The sequence below is a fragment of the Anomalospiza imberbis genome, chromosome 2 (genome assembly GCF_031753505.1).
Source record: "Anomalospiza imberbis isolate Cuckoo-Finch-1a 21T00152 chromosome 2, ASM3175350v1, whole genome shotgun sequence".
In the NCBI taxonomy this organism is placed as follows: domain Eukaryota; kingdom Metazoa; phylum Chordata; class Aves; order Passeriformes; family Viduidae; genus Anomalospiza; species Anomalospiza imberbis.
Window position 1 is genome coordinate 77,771,380 of NC_089682.1, and position 18,016 is coordinate 77,789,395.

At 46.4% G+C, this 18,016-nt stretch overlaps 1 protein-coding gene across 2 annotated transcripts in view; it reads right to left on the bottom strand.

Moving 5' to 3' along the window:
* The window catches only part of SIDT1 (SID1 transmembrane family member 1), a 42,165-nt gene that overhangs the window by 9,419 nt on the left and 14,730 nt on the right, over nucleotides 1–18,016 (bottom strand). For both annotated transcript variants that reach the window (XM_068181904.1, XM_068181903.1), the window contains exons 3-18: nucleotides 17,518–17,688; nucleotides 17,271–17,316; nucleotides 14,741–14,842; nucleotides 13,908–13,991; nucleotides 13,684–13,777; nucleotides 12,374–12,445; nucleotides 11,916–12,009; nucleotides 10,748–10,791; nucleotides 6,772–6,843; nucleotides 5,406–5,554; nucleotides 4,707–4,780; nucleotides 4,118–4,184; nucleotides 3,433–3,506; nucleotides 2,739–2,862; nucleotides 1,645–1,762; nucleotides 1,130–1,266 (exon numbers count right to left, since the gene is read on the bottom strand). In XM_068181904.1, the coding sequence (XP_068038005.1) occupies nucleotides 1,130–1,266; nucleotides 1,645–1,762; nucleotides 2,739–2,862; nucleotides 3,433–3,506; nucleotides 4,118–4,184; nucleotides 4,707–4,780; nucleotides 5,406–5,554; nucleotides 6,772–6,843; nucleotides 10,748–10,791; nucleotides 11,916–12,009; nucleotides 12,374–12,445; nucleotides 13,684–13,777; nucleotides 13,908–13,991; nucleotides 14,741–14,842; nucleotides 17,271–17,316; nucleotides 17,518–17,688 (1,522 nt within the window). The remainder of the gene's footprint in view (nucleotides 1–1,129; nucleotides 1,267–1,644; nucleotides 1,763–2,738; nucleotides 2,863–3,432; nucleotides 3,507–4,117; nucleotides 4,185–4,706; nucleotides 4,781–5,405; nucleotides 5,555–6,771; nucleotides 6,844–10,747; nucleotides 10,792–11,915; nucleotides 12,010–12,373; nucleotides 12,446–13,683; nucleotides 13,778–13,907; nucleotides 13,992–14,740; nucleotides 14,843–17,270; nucleotides 17,317–17,517; nucleotides 17,689–18,016) is intronic.

Genomic DNA, 18,016 nt, shown 5'->3' on the forward strand with positions numbered 1-18,016 from the left:
AGTTAATGCTACATTAAAATCCCAGTTTTTCATTCATACAATAAGAAGTCCAGAAACTCTGATCTGCCATCAGGCTGTGACCACTTCCCTACCCTGGGGCAAAGCATTAACCTGAAATTTTCACTTTGTGTGGGCAGAGATAAAAACCCACACACCAAAAAGCAAGTGGAAAAGCCACCTATCCATGAATGGAACAAGGGAGACATGCTGCTTTCAAGCTCCACTGAACAGCTTCAAAGCATCCCACAAAAGAAGACAGAGCAATCCATAATGAAGTCCCAGTGTTTTGAACCTTGTCAAGATCTACTACAGCTATCAAGAGATTCTTGGGAAGTCCCAAGGTCACCAGCTCCTCCTGTATGCCTTATCCCACAGTCTCATAAACAGAGACCTCTGCATTATGTGGTAGTCAGGAGCTAACAGCCCACTGGGATCTAGCTGCTAGTTCAGAGCAAGAATTCCATGGATTTTGACTGGTTACTGATGAATGAAAATGAGTCCTTCAAAAGAAGAGAAGCAGAGACCTCCAAGGTAAAGCCCAGCGCAGTACTTGCAATGCTATGAGCAAACAGGCGAAGTCTTGTAGGTTCTGCTCCAGTGCCCTTCCATAGGTACTCCAGGAATTTGCCTGAGAGGCCCCCAGACATTATCCTAGACCTGCTCCTCTGCAGAGATAGGAAATTCCACTGCAGGAGCTGTGACAAACAACATGGAGTATTCCAAAGGGGAGAAACAGGCACAAGCAGCTAGGTATAAGACACCTATCTTGAAAGCCCAGCCAGCCTCACCTCTCTTTCCTCCAATGTGAATCATACCCCAGGAAAATCATCTGTGCACTTGGACATGTATATCTGGATGCATGAATTTCTCCTCCTGAGAAGGATGGCATGTGGTGGGCAAAGCCCAAAACAAGAGCCCACCTAGAGGAAATTGTTCTGCTCTTCTCCTACCTGAATGCTCAGGGGAAGCAAGGAGGGAAGCCCAGCAGAACTGAGAATTCAAATGCTAACAGCTGCTTAACACACTCATCCTACTCTGTTGCTTTCCCCAGACATTTTCACACCTAAGCCATGTTCCCAGCCATGCCACCTCTTTTCCAGAGAAGCAGTGGAGTAAGAGGGAGCCATACCACCCCAAGGACAGCCAGGGAGATCACCACAGCAAACGAGGCATAGGCGGAGTAGGCGCTGGCATTGATGTCTGGGTGCCGGGTCTGGTAGAGCTTGAGCATGCACAGTCCTGCGATCATGTACATGAAGGAGGTGTCTGTGGAGGGACACAACAGAAACAGTGTGAACACCTACTGCCAGTGGCCCCAGAAAGCTGCTCCAAGGGCACACAAAGCATCAGGGATCTGTGCCTGCCAGCCTCAGGTTTGGCCCTGCCGCTGCACTACACTGTACAGCACTTTGTGCTTTGCCACCTTGCAACAGCACATCTCCATGCTCTGGGGCAACAAAAACTAAAGGGGATCAGAAAGTAAGTGCCCACAGGGCATCACAACCTCCTGACTGAGCATTGAAACAGGTAAGCTCTAGGGAGACTTGCAAGGCTAGAGAGATGGGAAACGTCAGCAGCTCAGCAAGAGACAGAACATGGCAAATCCTAGCTCCAGCTCAAAAGGAGAAAGGAAACTCAGCTTACCAAACTGGAAATTGGAGTAATTAGGGCAGACGTGGTAACAGGCACTGAGTACCCCTTCCATCATCAGAGCAATGCCCATAGCATAAAAGAGACCAAAGTGCTTTGGGATCCCATAGTCCTGAAAGAGAGTAGAGCTGTATTGTAAGTGCCCTCAGTGTCCTGATCACAGGCAAGCTTCCATTCTCCATCACTTCATCCCTCCTAACTCCTACACAAGTCCTCCAGCCACCAATGCAGCACAGTGTCCTGTGTGCAACTACGGGCTCTGGATTTAGATACATGGCATAGCCAGGTGAATCCAAAGGCAGCAAACCTAAGCTATTCACACTGGAAGTTCTGATCTGAAGACCTCAGTGTCTTGGTACTGACATAATGAAACTGAAAATCTCTATACTGTGCCTCATGCCATGCTACATCCTGCCTAAAACTGAGAGTAGGGTCTTAGAAGCTCATAAGCAGAGCCCATCAGCCAACGTGAGAAGGCATTTCCATCACAATTTGGCCAAGATTTCATCTGAAAACCACAAGCAGCACACCCTTACAACTGCTAATGCCTTTACTTGCTACCAAGTCTGTGAGAACAGAGCTGTTTGTCTCTAGAAACCACCAGCACCTCTGCCCACAGGGCTGCAGACTTTTCCATCCTCTCCTAGAGATGGCTACAAGAATCTCTGCTTCAGAGACTGAGGCAGCCAAATTCCTCTGAGTTATCATAAGCAGCTCTTGTGTAAGACAAATCAAACGTCACTATAAAGAGAAGCATCTTGGGACATGCCTAATGTCCCAGTTCCTCCACAACAAGCGCTGCAGGAAAAGCCAGAGCCAAGGGAGTCCTTCCTCTATTCATCTCCTTGTCTTCAGAGGCCCAGGCTGGGTCACACCACAGCAGTATGGACACACTGTAAGCACTAGAGCACTGGGGTGTGCAGGAACACAAGCATCCCACCCAAACCCTTCTGCACAGGAGAAAAAAAAGAGGAGGATTCAACCCTCCAGCGAGGAAGACAAGTGGAAACCCATTGTGTATCACTCTGTTTTTTGAGTTCGCTCCATGTTCCCTGTCTCCATCAGCCCCAGGCAATCATGCTTCCTACCAGGGTGTAGATATCTTTCATCTCCATGGCCCGACGGTGGAGGATGTCCCTGCGCAACACAATGAGGAGGAAGAGAAAGCCCAGCATCATGTGGCCCACATTGCTGAGGATGTTGTTGAAGGCACTGCAGGAAAGAAGAACGTTTATGGCAAAGGCAGCACAGCAGCAGGAAGCTGAACCCTGGGTTGTGAGAAGCTGAATCCATTTTGCTCCCTGCTCCACCACCTTCCTCCTCAGCAGCTGCCAAACTGCAATCTAACACTCTAGATGACAATTTAATTTGAATAGTTCACCTGTCCCAATTAATTTAACACTTCTGTGAGATTCTCAACTCTGGGCTTTCTTTGCACTCACACATGAATCTAGAGAAATGCTACACTGGAAGGACTGATCTGAACTTCTTTGCAGAGCTGCTGCTCCTTGGATACAAGTGTCCAACAGAGCACAGGAGCACCTCATTGCTGTGCCAGTGATTTGCAAGGGGTGCCCAGGTGCCACAAATTCCAGGGTGTGTGTGTCTCACTGCAACAGAGCAGCACTGCTGAGCAAAACACAAAGATCAAAGTCCTAAACCTCCAGTGGTCTTACCAACATTGCTACTGTGAGCCTGGCAAGCATAAAATCCTGACCCAGGCACACCACAAACACTCAGAAGGCATGAGACAAATAGGCAGTGACGAAAGGGCTCACTCACCTCAGCACCCCAAGGGGATGAGCACACAGGAAGTTGTAGTAGCAGATGTCCTGATTGCCAGTCACATTCACTACCTGGACAGAAAACAGGTGGGAGGCCTGCCATTAGCAAATCCTCCCCGCACTGGGGGGTTTGCCCCATGCAAATAAGGCACAAACACAATGTGTACAGGACACAGCCTGGCTCTAGCACCAGCACAAGGGAGTACTGACATCTGCAAGCAAAGCTTTTAGGGTGGGACAAGATGTTGTCAAGGGCCACAAACCTGGTAACAGTCTTCAGAGGAAACATTGTGTGCTCTCACCACCCCCCCCCCAACAGACCTGCTTGCAAAGTGGGAGAAGGCAGGAAAAATCACAGCAAACACTACTTGCTTTCAGTTGTCTCTTAGAGACAATCAAATTCCTCCTGTCTCTAAAATGAAACAGGTCCCAAATGAGACATCAGCTGATCAAGAAAACAGCAGCACTCCCCCTTCCCAAGCAGAAATAGCAGAAATGCAAGCCCAATGAGCCAAGCTCACTGTAACATCAACACAGTGCAGCGAAAGCAGCTAAGGTAAACTGCTCCTCACACAGAGCAGAACTCCTGGGTGATCCCAGTTTCACTGTGACTGTCATCCTTGCACAACACAACCACGGGGCAACTTTAAAGCAAGAGGGGGCAGCCATGGAGCCAAACGCACCGTCTGGTAAGTGATGACGAGCTGGATGACCGGCAGGGCATAGAACACTGCAATGGTGATGATGTTCCTGCAGAGGGGAGACAGCAGCAGCAGTCACACATACACCAAAACCAGGGCTGCACACCCAGAAAAAGCCCCACAGGGCTCGTGGAGCAAAGTGCACATTTCACTGCTCTGGGGTTATGATCTCATTGTGAGCCCCTGAAGCAGAGGAGCACATGTGCTCATGCACACAGGAGGCAAAACAAGAGGCAAATGCTAAGGGCACAGGAAAAGCCAGGATGTCAGCCTCAAGCTCATGTGTTTCAGTGCCAGTTTCTCCCCCTTCCCATTATCTTTCAGTGCACTGGTTGTTACCACCCTTAAAAGCAATGATGCAAAAGAGAATCCATTGCCAGGATCGTGTGTGCACTGGTATACAAGTATCCTTACTTGAGGTATGTGGGATCTGCAGTCACTGATTGGAACAGGGTCAGAATGGGCTACAGGGTAGTTCAGAAGTGGTTCAGAAGAAGGGCATGTGGACAGACTCCACAACCAGAGACTCTGGGTCCAGAGTTTGGGCCTTACCGATTTGCCTTCTCCTTACCAGAAATAGATTTTGTATTTTTTGCTGACAATTCTTCTGTCTTTCCTGGACAAGTCTGATAGATAGAGGAACACCTAAAATATTAGCAGGTGGGGAAAGAGGGAAGAAAAGAAGAACCAATGTAGATTACAGATGCCAGTAGAAGATCTTGACATATTTGCAGCTTGGTGGTATTTGAACTGGTTTTACACAGTGAACTCATTGTGTCCCTTGATTCTATGGGGGTGAGTTCTACAAAATCCTCTGACCTCCAGGAATGGCTCCAACCACACAGAGCAGTGCAGGCTGACAGAAGGAGGCAGTTTGAGAGCTGCTGGCTTAAAGCCCCTCTGTACATTCACTGTAGTTATACTACTTTTACTAAATAGCCACCTACTGTTGCAGATTATTTTCTCCCTAACTTCACACCTCCTTGAACTTTCTGGGACAGCTCTCTCTGGGTGTTTTCCTCCTTTCTCAATAGTCCCCAATACATTTTGATTTTCCATATTAAAGCACTCACTTCAGCAGCACTCTTATCACAGTTGGAAAACTTTCAGTGACTGAAAAAAGACTAAGAAGCACACTTGGCTGTATTAGATTAAATCCACCCTAAAAGGGAACAGGATTTTTGAGATTTCACTGACGTGACCAGTTCTGGTCGTGACCCAGATGTGCCCATGGCCCAGCACAAGGGCCACACTGCAGCACCAGCTGTACCTTGGTGCGGATGATGTTCTTGTCGCTCTCAATTTCTGGCATGGTGTCGAAGTCGCTCTCCTCCTCCACGGAGCTGTCTGTGTCCGAGCCAGCCGGGGGCCTGCGCTCCGGTGAGGACAGCTGATGTCCGCCGCTGGAGCTGGACTCGTCTGGGCCACAGTGGAGACAAGGAGACACGCAGGTAAAGGCTAAATCCCTCTGTGCACAGCAAAAATCAAGCTGTCCCAGATGCTCTGATGATTTGACAAGTTGATAGGGCCAGTTCAAGGAAAAAAATTTTCCGTGATCCCAAACCTTCCTGAAAGTTTTAGGTGCTCAGCTAAGAGCAGTATGAAGGACCATTATCTTCCCCTCTCGGCAGCATTTTAGTTTTCACTCTGCTTTTATTCTTTATTACTTTTCATTAGTGGAATTCTGAGATAAGACAAATACCTCCAGAGAAAGAAGCAGACTGTTAGGGGTCAAAAACACACTCACCTAGTTAACCTTCAGATTTTATGTAAGCTTTATATATAGCTAAGATTTTCTAAAAATACTGTAGAACAAAAGACAAAGAAGAAAGTCGATTTTTCAAAGCAGGCAGAGTACCAGCTTTATTCCCATTGCATCCCTGGTACTGGTCACATACAGGTTAGCAGGACCTGCCTGCACTTCCCACAGGCTGGGCAACTCCCAATTCACTGCCCACATCAACATGGGCAGAACACAGGTTTCTTCCTCATTTCCCAAATGCTTTAAAAAGATTTCTCTGGAAAAAGGGGAAGGAGGGCTAAAGTGGTCATTAAGCCCTCAGGAAGTTATTTTCTCCTCTGCCTCCAGGGCATGATTTACCTGTTGGCAGTATGACATTATTTCTTCCCTAGTGAAACCCCTGGGGACAAGAAACTCTGATTGTGTCTTGCTTTATGGCACACAGCCCTTCAGCCTCCCAGGGATAGGCATGCTTTGGTTTAAAGGCAGGCTGTGAGCTAATAACAGGCTCCTAGAAGCTTGCTTGCAAGGGACCTTTTTCAGTCACTAGTAAATGTCCTGTCTGAAGCATTTAGAAGGCAGCTTCTAAGCATTGTCACCCACAGCTCTCAGGTGACTGTAGTTTTTTCTAAGACACATTTCCAATGACAGTCTCTTAGGGCATCTCTTTCAGATTTGCCACTTTTATTATGTAGATGCTTTTCCCCAAAGTGCAACCTGCACCTCAAAAACTGCAAATTGGTTGTCTGGGTTGTTGTTTTTTTCCTAATAGTTGCAAGACACTCCTAAAGTAGCTTGCAGCTTTATTCTCCTCTGGTATTAAATCACCCTAAAAGGGCCTTCCTCCACCCCAGGGAGAAGCCTCCCTGTGCCCCAATTCTGGAATATACTGTACCAATAGCACCATAGCTGCTTCCCTCAGGAGTGCTGGCTGAGATGGGGTGTGAAGAAGTCATCATCCCAGATCCTGCAATGAAACAGACCCAGAAGGGACAGTTGGTTTCATGTCAGTGCTTCAAAACATCTCTGAAGTAAATATAAACAGCTTGAAGAGCTGGCGGGGCTTGGGAAAAGGAAGATTTCTCTGAACAGATGGCAATCTCTCTCTAGAGCATACTGTGCAAAAGGGAAACCCTTGTTTTGTGGGGTGAAGGAAACCCATTCTCTTCAGCCTCCCCACACAGGGTGCCAGTGAGACTGGCAGCAGGAGCCCCTCTCCAGCACCCTGTACAGATCACACTGTGGGGCTGCAAGACTTGGTCAATTTTAGAGCAAGTCTCATGATGTTCTTAACAGCCTTCTGAATTTCTAGTTCTTCTCTTTCCCCATCTCATGCAACTCTTCAAATCTCTTCAAAATTGCTACCTTCAGCTATCTCTGGAAGAGTCATAGACTTTGGCAGGAGAGCTACTACATCATTTTAACCGAACAAGGATAAAGAAAAAAATGCTTTATGCAAAAAGTGGTAATGATCTTTTGCTGACGACAAGAAGGGCAAGCCTTTGAGGGCTAGGAACATCCTGCCTCCTGCCTATATATATGAAACAAGGAGTGGTCTCCTGCCTCCACATTCCCTCTTTTTGCTTCCAGTGGTGGAGCTCAGCGGCTGACCTACATGGCAGGAAACAAAGCCAGCTGAATCCCTTCCCTGAGAGGTCAGTCACAAGAGGGAGGGAAGCAAGGCAGCGGGAACAGGACCATATTTTCCAGTAGTGACAAACAGTGAGACAGGTTAAGTTGCTTTAAAGCTTCATCCCTGCAACAATATCATGTGGATATTGTCAGCCAGCGGCAAAGCAATGCAGAACGTGGCACAGTATTTAAAGCCTTACTGCAGCCTGGCAATGGTCTGGCTTCCCCAGCTGCATCTTTGGCTTCCCAGTACATGACTGGTCTCAAACTGACAGGCACAGGCAGAGTGCTCTTTCCAACTGGCAATTCTAGCATTTCTGTAACACCTGGCATAGGTTTTTATACCATTTTCATTAGCTACAAACGTAGAGAGATCTAAAACTTGTCCCTGACTGACCCCAAGTCAGAGAAGCACCCATCCAGCACAGATATTTGATCTTTCAAATCCCAGTTACTGCTTTTCTTTGGCATGTCTCCTGTGCTTGTTGGGCTGGGGGCTAAGACTTGGTCTCATATTTTGGTTCCTTTACGCTCCTGCCCCATCCCTCTAACAGAGAAAACAAACAACTCAGAAGAGCATCAGAAGAGAATATGGCATGGACTGAGCACCAGAGGAAGGCTCTGGCACACTGCAGCCCTCAGGTGACAGCCCTTAAGCCCTGAGCTGAGATTAGCAGGATGTTGTTGTAGGTAGCTGCAGAAGCAAGATGCAGCTTCCACTTATCACCTCCAACCCAATCTCCCTTTCTCATGGAAGCTTTTCCTGTTGCTTTAAAAGTAATTTGGAAATCCAGATCACTGGGAAGAGGGCAAAAGCATTTCCCTATGTTCACAGCAGCAAGGCATAAGCACAATTTCTAGGCCTGTCAGTCCTGTTCCATGAGGATACTCCCTCCTAATTTTAGATCAGGCTTTATTCTCTCAAGTGACCTGTCAGCCTTCTCTCCCAAGTTACTAAAGATTTAAATCTGGACAAAGCAGGCAAGCCAAGGAAAAAAGGCACTCTGCCCTGTCTCTAACAGCCACTTTGGACCCAGCTCACCCACTAATTTCCATCCCACTTCCCACTGTGAGAGTGAGTCAGCAAAATAAATGTACCACGCCAGGTGTGGTTCCTCCAGCTATTGCGTCCACCAGATAGTGAGGATGTGGAAGGGAAGGTGCGCCATGGGATTAAAAAAAAAAAGAGTGAACCACAGAAGCCAGAAATAAGATGGATAACAAGAGCAAGGAGGTACATGGAGTGGCAGGACACTCCAGGACCAATGGCAGACACATTGCTGAGCACTTCTATCCAGTTCCTTGGTGGGGAAAAGGAATGGGGAGTAATGAAGAAGGTAAGATCCAGGGGTACTTGGGAGGGAAAGAAATTCCAAAGGGTGGGAAGGAGATTAAAAAAAAAAAAAAAAAAAAAAAAAAAAAAAAAAAAAAAACCACAAACAAAACAGAGAAAGCCAGTGTGTCCACTGATCTGGAAGACAGGGAAGCTGCTAATTACCATTTTATAAGCATCAGTCTGACACACCCTGAAGAGACAATAGATGAAGAAACAGCATGTGGGTAGGACATGATTCCTCCCCAGAGGACAGGACATGGCTGCAACATGCAGTGCCAGGTATGTGAAAGTGGCAATGGATTACCAGGGAGAGGACAGGTCACAGGAGCAGTACGTGCCACTGGGAGGAAAGCTGTAAATGATGAAGGAAGTGTGCTCCTCTCTCCCTTCACAGAGATGCTGTTCAGCAGTCCTCCCTGCTCATCAACCCAGTTCTCTACTCTCCAGATCCTTACTAAGTCGAGCATCTGTGCCCTGCAGCTTCTTTGGGAACTTTCCAAACATCAGAATTTAACTTCCACCTCTCAGCAGGGCAGTTTAGAAAGTAGCTTCTAAGCTGGCTTCAGCACATTAAACCTCAGCTGCAGCATCAGCAGCACTCCCTGGGATTTCTGGTCTCACCTGGCTGAGACTGTGCCTCCTTGTCTTAGACAGTGATTCCTTGTCAGCACCCTGGAGCTCTTCCACAGCCTTGGACAGGTCCCTTCAGCTTACTCAAACTCCCCAACACACAGGCCTTTCCCATTGCTCCAGTGCCCTAAGACCTGCTCTTGTTTTACAGCTGGATCCATCCCAAATGATATAAAATTAGAATAATATTTATGGACATTTTCACAGTTCCCTGCACATGTTGTGAAAAAAACCCTTTCACACATATTCCAAATACAGGGATACATGTGGATCTTAGTGGCTGACAAAGCAAGTCTAAGAATTCAAATGCCCCCAGGTCCTCAGCAGAAATATTAAGCCAATTAATGCCAGTCAGAATGAAGTTCCACTGCTGATCCTTGAAACACAGCTCAGTTATACTACTGTGCTTATCTGATGGGATGTAGCAGACCGGAGAGACTGAAAATGCTCACATCAAAAAAGGAATAACATCAAGAACCTCTCAATGCTGCCAAAACTATGTCCTCCCTTCCTCCAGGAGAGAGGTACAAATGACCTCAGCACCAACGCTTTGAACTACTTTGCAGGCACTAAATATTTCATCAAAATGAAAAGACTCCCACACCTCACCAGAAAGCAAGAACTCCCAGTGTCCCCATCCACATGACAAAATCTTCCATCTTTCACTGGCAGCTTCTTAGATGCAGCTCTGTTTTTATGAGGCAGAAGGCTGCAGCTTGTGGAAATGTGGGTGCAGCACAAAGTAAACTGAATCCAATGCCAACACAAATATCATAAACACCACTACCTAACTCTGTTAGTCATTCATTCACCTGGCTGTCTGCAACTTCCAGTGAAAAACAATTTCACATTTAAATTAAATTAAAACATTAAAAGACTCCATGCTTAAGCTAGGCAGAGGAATTCTTAAAAGCATAAGAGCTGATACACTCAAAAGTGCCTTGTTTAAAAATCAGCAGACCTGGCATCAGGAACATTAGCCTGTAGCCAGGTCCAGGCAAGGCTTGGCCTTCCTCCACCCCTTTAAAAGGCATCTCCTAGGGGTAGGAGTCAGGACCAAGTTCAGGGCAGCTGGCTTCAAAGGCCCTCTCTTGTGAGGGCAGAGAGGAAGCTCTAATATCTTTAATATCTTTCCTCAGCACCAGAGACTATGTGAGCTACCAGAGAAGATAGCTCCAGGACAGAAGGTACTCGACTGACAGCCTGTTCTTTGCCTGGCCTGGGGCTTGTGCTGTTCACTCTAAGCTGTCACACAACAGAGAAGAGACCTTACCATGCTCAGGGCTCAGTCTCCCAGCTGAAGCCTTCCTCTGAACCCTGCAAAGCAACAGACAGCACTCATGAGACAAGCCAACAAATCTCATCACCTGCCGGCCATGGCAGGATTACCTAGGACACCAATAGGTAAATATGGTGCAAGCTCTAAAAAATACCAAATAAAACCAACAAAAATAAGCACAAAAAAACCCCAAACACACACAACAACAAAAAAGAAAAATACTGTTTGGACTAGGCACAACTCAGATATGACTGCTTGCTGTCCACCTCTCTAACTTCCAAAGCAACAGAGGGCTTTTTCACCTCCTCAGCTATCCACCAGAGGCAGGACAACCATTTCCATGACTTATCCCATTCTACAAAGCTCAGTATGCTGGGAGAGACTGTCACACCATCTTTCCAAACCGATCTTCCCTGCTCAGGGGAACAAGCACGTATGAATCTACTGAAATGGCAACAGGATTTAGAGACACTAATGCTTAAGAAGCCCTTATCACCCCTGTCAATGCAGATGTCAAGCAGAAAGAAGGTTAAAAAAAAAAGAAAAAAACCCAAACCAACAAAAAAACCCTACCAACATATTCCCACAACACAGAAAAATACCGGCAAATAAGAGCACCCACTTAAGTAATTTCATTGAATTGTTCCAATGAAATGTATTTTCATTGATGTGTCTTGGAAGTTAAGCCATGCCCACACAGACATTGTTCTCAACACAAGCCCAGACATCAAAGTCTGGGGCAGGGGAGGCAGGTAAGGAAGGAAACTAGCATTCTTGGGACTCCAAGGCCAAATTTGTGTCACTGCCACTTACTGCAGCTCTGCAGCTCTCAGTCCAGCATGCTCTCACACTCCACATCCCAGACTGGTCCCTTCACAATTCCCACCTGCTGCCCAGTGTTCTTACATAAGAAACACAGGGTTGGGGCATTACAGGATTGGGAGGCCAGACCCTTCAACATTCATCCTTCCCATGGTCCCCATAGCAGAGGAAGAAGTATTTTCTGGCTGATGGTCAGTAGGAGCCCACTGAGTAGTCATGGACTTCTTCAGCTGCTCTGCTTAGATGCTTGCCACCCCACTCATCCCAAATTTTCTGCAGGGTGTGGTGTCCCTGATGATAAGAAACAGAAAGGCTGTTCTTTTATAACCCCTCAACTCACCTAATGTAGTGCACAAAAGCAACAACCACTGAGCCCAGGTAAAAGGAGAGGAAACTCAGGAAGCTGAAGAACATGGCCTGGATATAAACAGACTCTGAGGAAAGAGAAGGGATCAGTCAGCTCACAGAGCAGAACAGCACCTCTCAGGGTCAGCACTCTTCCCAATACCACCTTGTAAAAATGCCCAGCCCCAAACAGCCCTTCCAAACCCATTGGCTTTCTTCAAAAAGAATTGACAGAACCTGTTCAGCACGATCTCCCCCCATTTCTTTACCCCCAGTGCTAGCTGGTGTGTCACACAGCCCTTCCTGGAAGGGAGCAGGCTCCAAGTGGTTTTGTCTCCTTTGCTGGTGCTTTCTGCACCATTCCTTCAGAGGCTGCTGGCCCAGTCATACCCCTGTATTCAGAAGTGCCAAGTTCCCCTGTAAAGTTGCATTGCCCTGCCCAAGGACACTGACTTTTAATGGAGGGCACAATCGTCACTTGAAGGTTCTTTGTCCGCTGCAGGTTCCAGGTACGGTTGACATTCCCTGTGAGGTGCACAATGTACAGAACATATAAAAACAATCAACATTAATGATTTCTGGCACTGATCTTGGTTCTCTGAACTTGCAAAAGCAACAGGGTCTGACTTTTCACTAAATTGTGTGAGTGGTTTTGCTTTAAAATGTTCTCTGATCTGTCAATACACAGCCTTTCCCAAATGTTTCTCCCTTCCTCCCCGTTCACTAACATTTTTTCAGACTAGAAGTCCCTGCTTGAGCCTTCCATATATTGCTTAAGTCTGGATGTCTGAATCCCAAAGGCATCTCATCTCCTATTCATTTAATCCCCAAAGGAGATATTCTCTTATTACAGGTAGTGGGAGTCCATTTTTGTCTTTGGCCAAATCTCTGTGAGTAAAACACTTCTGTGCAGGATGCCATTCTAGAAACTCACTCTGTTTCTGCAGGGCTTAGCACACCTGGCCAGTACAGCTCTGCTGACAGCCTTAGGATGAGAGAATGACACCCCAAAGGGCACAGTTCTTTATTTGTGGGAAAACTGGGGCAGAAAGGTGGCAGAGGAGTAGTAAAAAGCTGTTGAGGGAGCCCAGAATCTGTTGGTTGCAGTCTTGCTTCTACAGGGAGGAAGCTTTGAGGCTTTGAGAATAGGAATGTTCCCACTCCAGTTACAGCCAGCTTTGAGAATAGGAATGTTCCCACTCCAGTTACAGCCACTAAATGAGTGGTGGAGACTTTGCTTTTAACACTGCCCACCAAGTGGACACAGTGTTTTCTGGTTGGAAAAGACACTAGAACAAGTCTTTTGTACAACTATTTTCCTAGAATTATAAATTTTTCCTGTTCCCCCAAGTTCAGAGCTGTCACAGATCCCAAGACAGCAGTTGGAGATGCTCTCTGCAGGAACTGAGACTCCATGGAGCCAGGAGGATAATACAGCAGCAGGGAGCAGAGGTGAGAACCAAACAAAAAGGTGTAAGCAGCATTGCCTGGATGTCCCCAGTGTCTCCCAACAGCAGCGGTGCTGCTGAAAAGCACATAACCCCAGCATGCCAGGCACTGTACTAGCCAGCCACCTCCTGCATTTATCAAGACTTTTGACCTGCCCAACAATACCAAATTGATACTTCACACTTACTCACAACTACCTGGATAAGACAGACCTACAAAATCACCCGGTGGCATCCCATGGGAAAGTCCCAAAAGACACCCACTGCTCCATCACTCTGATGCAGCTATCAAATCCACCTCCCAGAACAACTTACCATGAATTGAAGAAGGCACAGAACCCCCACAGGCATAATCCTCTGGCTTGATGACGAACACAACGAAGAACTGCTCACCTGGGAAATCTTTTCTCTGCACAGAAGGATGGAAGTAGACAGAAAATCCATGAGACACTAAGCCTCTCCCCTCCAACAGGCCAGAGATCAGGTTTTAATTGCTACACAGACACTAGAAAACACTGGGACACAAATCAGCATCTCACCTGCACTGTTATGGCTGCCTGCTTTGTCATAGACTGATAAACTCCATTGAACTCCACGTTATGGTCCAGGTCATACACTGGGCACTACAACAGACAATTAAGGGTTAAACCAGGGACAACATCCAAACTATTTTCAAAGGAAGCCAGCTGGAAAACACAGCATAGAACAGCAAAAAAAGGCCCCAGTTGGGGTCTCCAAGGGAACAGAACATCTTGCATGTCTGTCTGCTCTTATACTGCAGAATCCTGCATTATTCAGGGAGGTGGGGAAAGAGAATAAGTATGGGCCTATTTCCCAGATGCAAGCAACAGCCAACCTCCATGACAGGGAACACCCCAGGAAAGGGGATGAAATATACAGAAAGGAAATTGAACTGGAAAGGAAGAAAGACATCATGTGTCTGAAAATCGGAAGTTCCCCAAGCTGCCTTGAGCCAGGGCAGAGTCAAGGGAACAGCAGTGCTCCCTCCCTGAGCCACCAACATTCCACCCAACACCCCCCATGGGGAAACAGACCCATATCACAGGGCAGCAGGAAACCTCACAAGGGAGACATAAATTCCCTATGTGGAATGTGTTCCCTATGGACAGGCTAGAAAGGAACAGCTTGTTCACCTATTTACAACAAAAGTCTCTGTATGAGTTGCTTGAACTTAGCATCTCTGTCTTGGCCTCCTTCCCACAGAATTTTCATTCCTCCTTCAGGGGCTCCCTTCACCACCACCACCAGGGCAAAGCCCTGCCTTGGGCTTTTCCCTCTGCAGGGCACAGACCCCTCACAGCTGGACACAGCTCCAGCAGGCAGCTCTTTACCCTTCTCTGCTCAGACTTACCACAATATCCTGGACAGAGACAACTGAGCATGGGTAGGCTGCATCAGACACCACATTTATAATGACTGAATCGACATCCTGAGGAAATTTGTACAGAAAATACTGCGGAGAAAACAAAGTACAAGAGTCATGATCCAGAAATCACCCTTGGCAATATCTTCAACACCTTCCTAAGCAACATCAACAGCCCTAGACGGGCTTTGGGGTTGGATGTGGATGGCTTTCATAAAAAAATCAGATTTCAAATATTAAGACCTTACACTACAGAAGAGCAGATTAAATATACACAGGCAACTGTCCCTCTTGCACAGTATGCTATCAGATACAAACATCTTCAACATGCAAAATACAGCATAGCTTCTGCTCCCTTAAGCTTTTTTCACCTGATGAAGCTAAAGTGACTTCATTTTACACTCCATTCCATTTTACATTGATATGAGCGATTTCCAGATGATTCCATACTGCAGGCTGTACTTTTATATATGGAAAACATCACAGAGCTTTCTCAAATGGGTTGCCTCAAAGACAGACCATGAACAGTATTAGGTCAAATGGCTGAAACTCTGTCAAGAGTTTCATAAATAAATTATTGATATTAGTTGTAGGATTTAGGGTTGTTCCTTTGCTTTGATGGCAAAGCATAATGGGGGTTTCTCTTTGCACTTAAGCTTTGAAAATACTTCAGCTCTAACTCTAAAAAAATTTGTGAGACACTAATATCTGGCAATATTCCTACTTTTCCTGTGGGGCAAGGACCTCCTTCATTGAGCAGGCCCACAGGACAGCTTGTGGGGTTAAAAAAAGCTGTTTTTTTGGATCTGGACAAAAGATGTCCCAGGCAATATCATTATTTGTATATTTGTCCAGTAAAAAGTTTGATGCACTACCCCAGCCAGCTGCTGGAGAAGTGGGGCTCCTGTGCCTGCCCCAGTAGGATGCTTGTTGCAAGGGCTCTCATCACCCCCCTTGGAGGCCAGACCCTGAGAACTCAGGCTCCAAGCCACAGCTACCATGAGGGGCTGATGGGCACCTTATACCCCCTCAGAGGGACACAAGGCTGAGGAGTGCCACCAACCACCTTCCTGCCTTCCATATGGTCACCAGGCAGCCACTGCTGCCAGACTGGAAGCTACCACCACCCCTGCTCCAAAACCAGCACCTGAGACTTTCCCAACTGTAGAGCTCCATTTCTGGCACATAAACTTTAGTGCTGAGCAAGCACTAAAGCACTCCAGCTGCTTTGTTTCTCTTCCCCCATGCCATTCCCAGGAATTACAACCCTGAAGTGGGAGGGCAGCTACAAGCAGGAAATCACCCAAGCCTTTTCCAAGTCGTCCTTTTCTACTAAAGCTTTTATTCCCACCACCCCTCCCCAGACAGGGTCCCTTCCCTGCTGAAGGAGTGCTGGCTCCAACCACAAGTCCCCACAGAGTGCAAACTCACTGAGCCAGTTTCCTTAGCAGAGCATGTTTTGTCTGCACCAAGCAAGGACACAGGCAGACTGAGCTCCTTGGTTTTCCAGGGGCATTTTTTCACCTTGGAAAGTTTTAGGGGCATGAGGACCACCTTTTAGTCCATGAGGACTCTCCTATAATTTCCTCTAAGCTGTGCTTGCACCAAGGTACACAATTAACACGAGGGCATTGAGGCCAGCAGTTCTCTGCTGCACACACTGCAAGTGTTAAAAACATGTCCAGCCAACACTTCTCACCTATACAAGCACGTCCAATTTCTGCTTCCGCCCTCAGGCACAAGCTCAGCTCCAGCCATTTCCTTCAGTTATTATGTCTTTTTACAGCACCCATCTATATTTTAAATAATCTGTTTTTTTCTTCCCGCTGTAGACTGCTTAATATCTTGATTTACAACACCTCAGCATTATACCAATAAAGAAGCAGTCTTCTACTCCATACCCCTGGTTATTAATTAAAAGTCATAAATCTCATATTATTGTGACAAAAAAAAAATCAGACTACAGTCACAAAGTTAATTTCATATCCTAAACTATATACAAATTACAAAATCCTAAGTAATGAGCACTTATGAAGAGTCACCATCATTCCCTATGCTTCTATAGTATAAAACATTGCACGAATCTGCAAACCAGATTAAGACATTTGTCAGAAAAAAGGATTAGCTAGGATACCTGGTAATACAAAACCTAAAATTAAATGGTGTTATTAACAGTGAAAGCAACAAAAACGAGTCCCAGAAGCCTGGGTAAATCACACACTCTCCTAGCTCTGCAAGTTCCTGTATCTCTACAGTTACTGCCAACAGCATTTTCATTCAAGAGAGGGTTTGTATCTGCAGGGCTCTAAGCAAAGCTGTTCAGCTGGAGGTGCTGTTCATACGTGCCTCCTTCTGAACTAACAGACATAATGATGCCTTAAGTTTTAGCTTTCATATTTTCTAGATTCTGTACTGTATTAGTATAGAACTCTGAATTTCATATAGAATGATCAAAGATCACATCAACCACTTGTATGTGGTAAGACATACAAGCAATCTACACAGGACTCCTCCTTACCTGGGGCTGGGAAGGGCTGGCAGTGAAGTTAAAGGCTTTGTTGGTCCTAGAAAACAAATGCCAGAATGTTGAGGTCTAAAACTTTCAGAGCTGGAATACACACAAAGTACCCTCAGATTAAACAAAAGAATTTTTTTTCCCCAGGAAGGAAAAATAAGGGAAGAGTCGGCAGAGGGACCAAGTCACTCAAGTGATGTTCACGTGATACATGAAGAAATTGCACTTGTATTCTCACATCCCAGCTTACTCAAGTTGGAAGTTCTCCAGCCTGGTGACTAGCAGTTCATATGCAATATTGAACGGTGCCATGGAAGCAACATCCACAAATATAATCTGGTCAGACGGTCTTGTTTCAGGTGTTGGCTCAGAGGGACACAGGGTCCGACTCACTTCTTGGTAATTGTAGGTCCTCTGATAGCTGCAACAGCCAGGGAAATGAGGGAAGAGAAAGTTGGATGGGAAAGAGAGAGAGAGAGAAAGAAAGAGTGCAGTTAAAAAGTTTTTCAGCACTAAGAATGGCACCATTTTCCCCCCTGTTTGCATAACCAAAATTCTCATCTGAAAGGCCAGGAGCATTCACTCTTTTATTCAGTATACAAGCTCCACCTCTGCTGACTCTTGCAATCTGCACAAGGGACTGGTCATCCTCAACATTTCACTTCCCTTGGGGTTGCCCACGACAGCTGTGGATCTCTAACATCTGCCATTTGGTGGAGGCAAAGAGAGCACTGACAGCCACTGCTGTA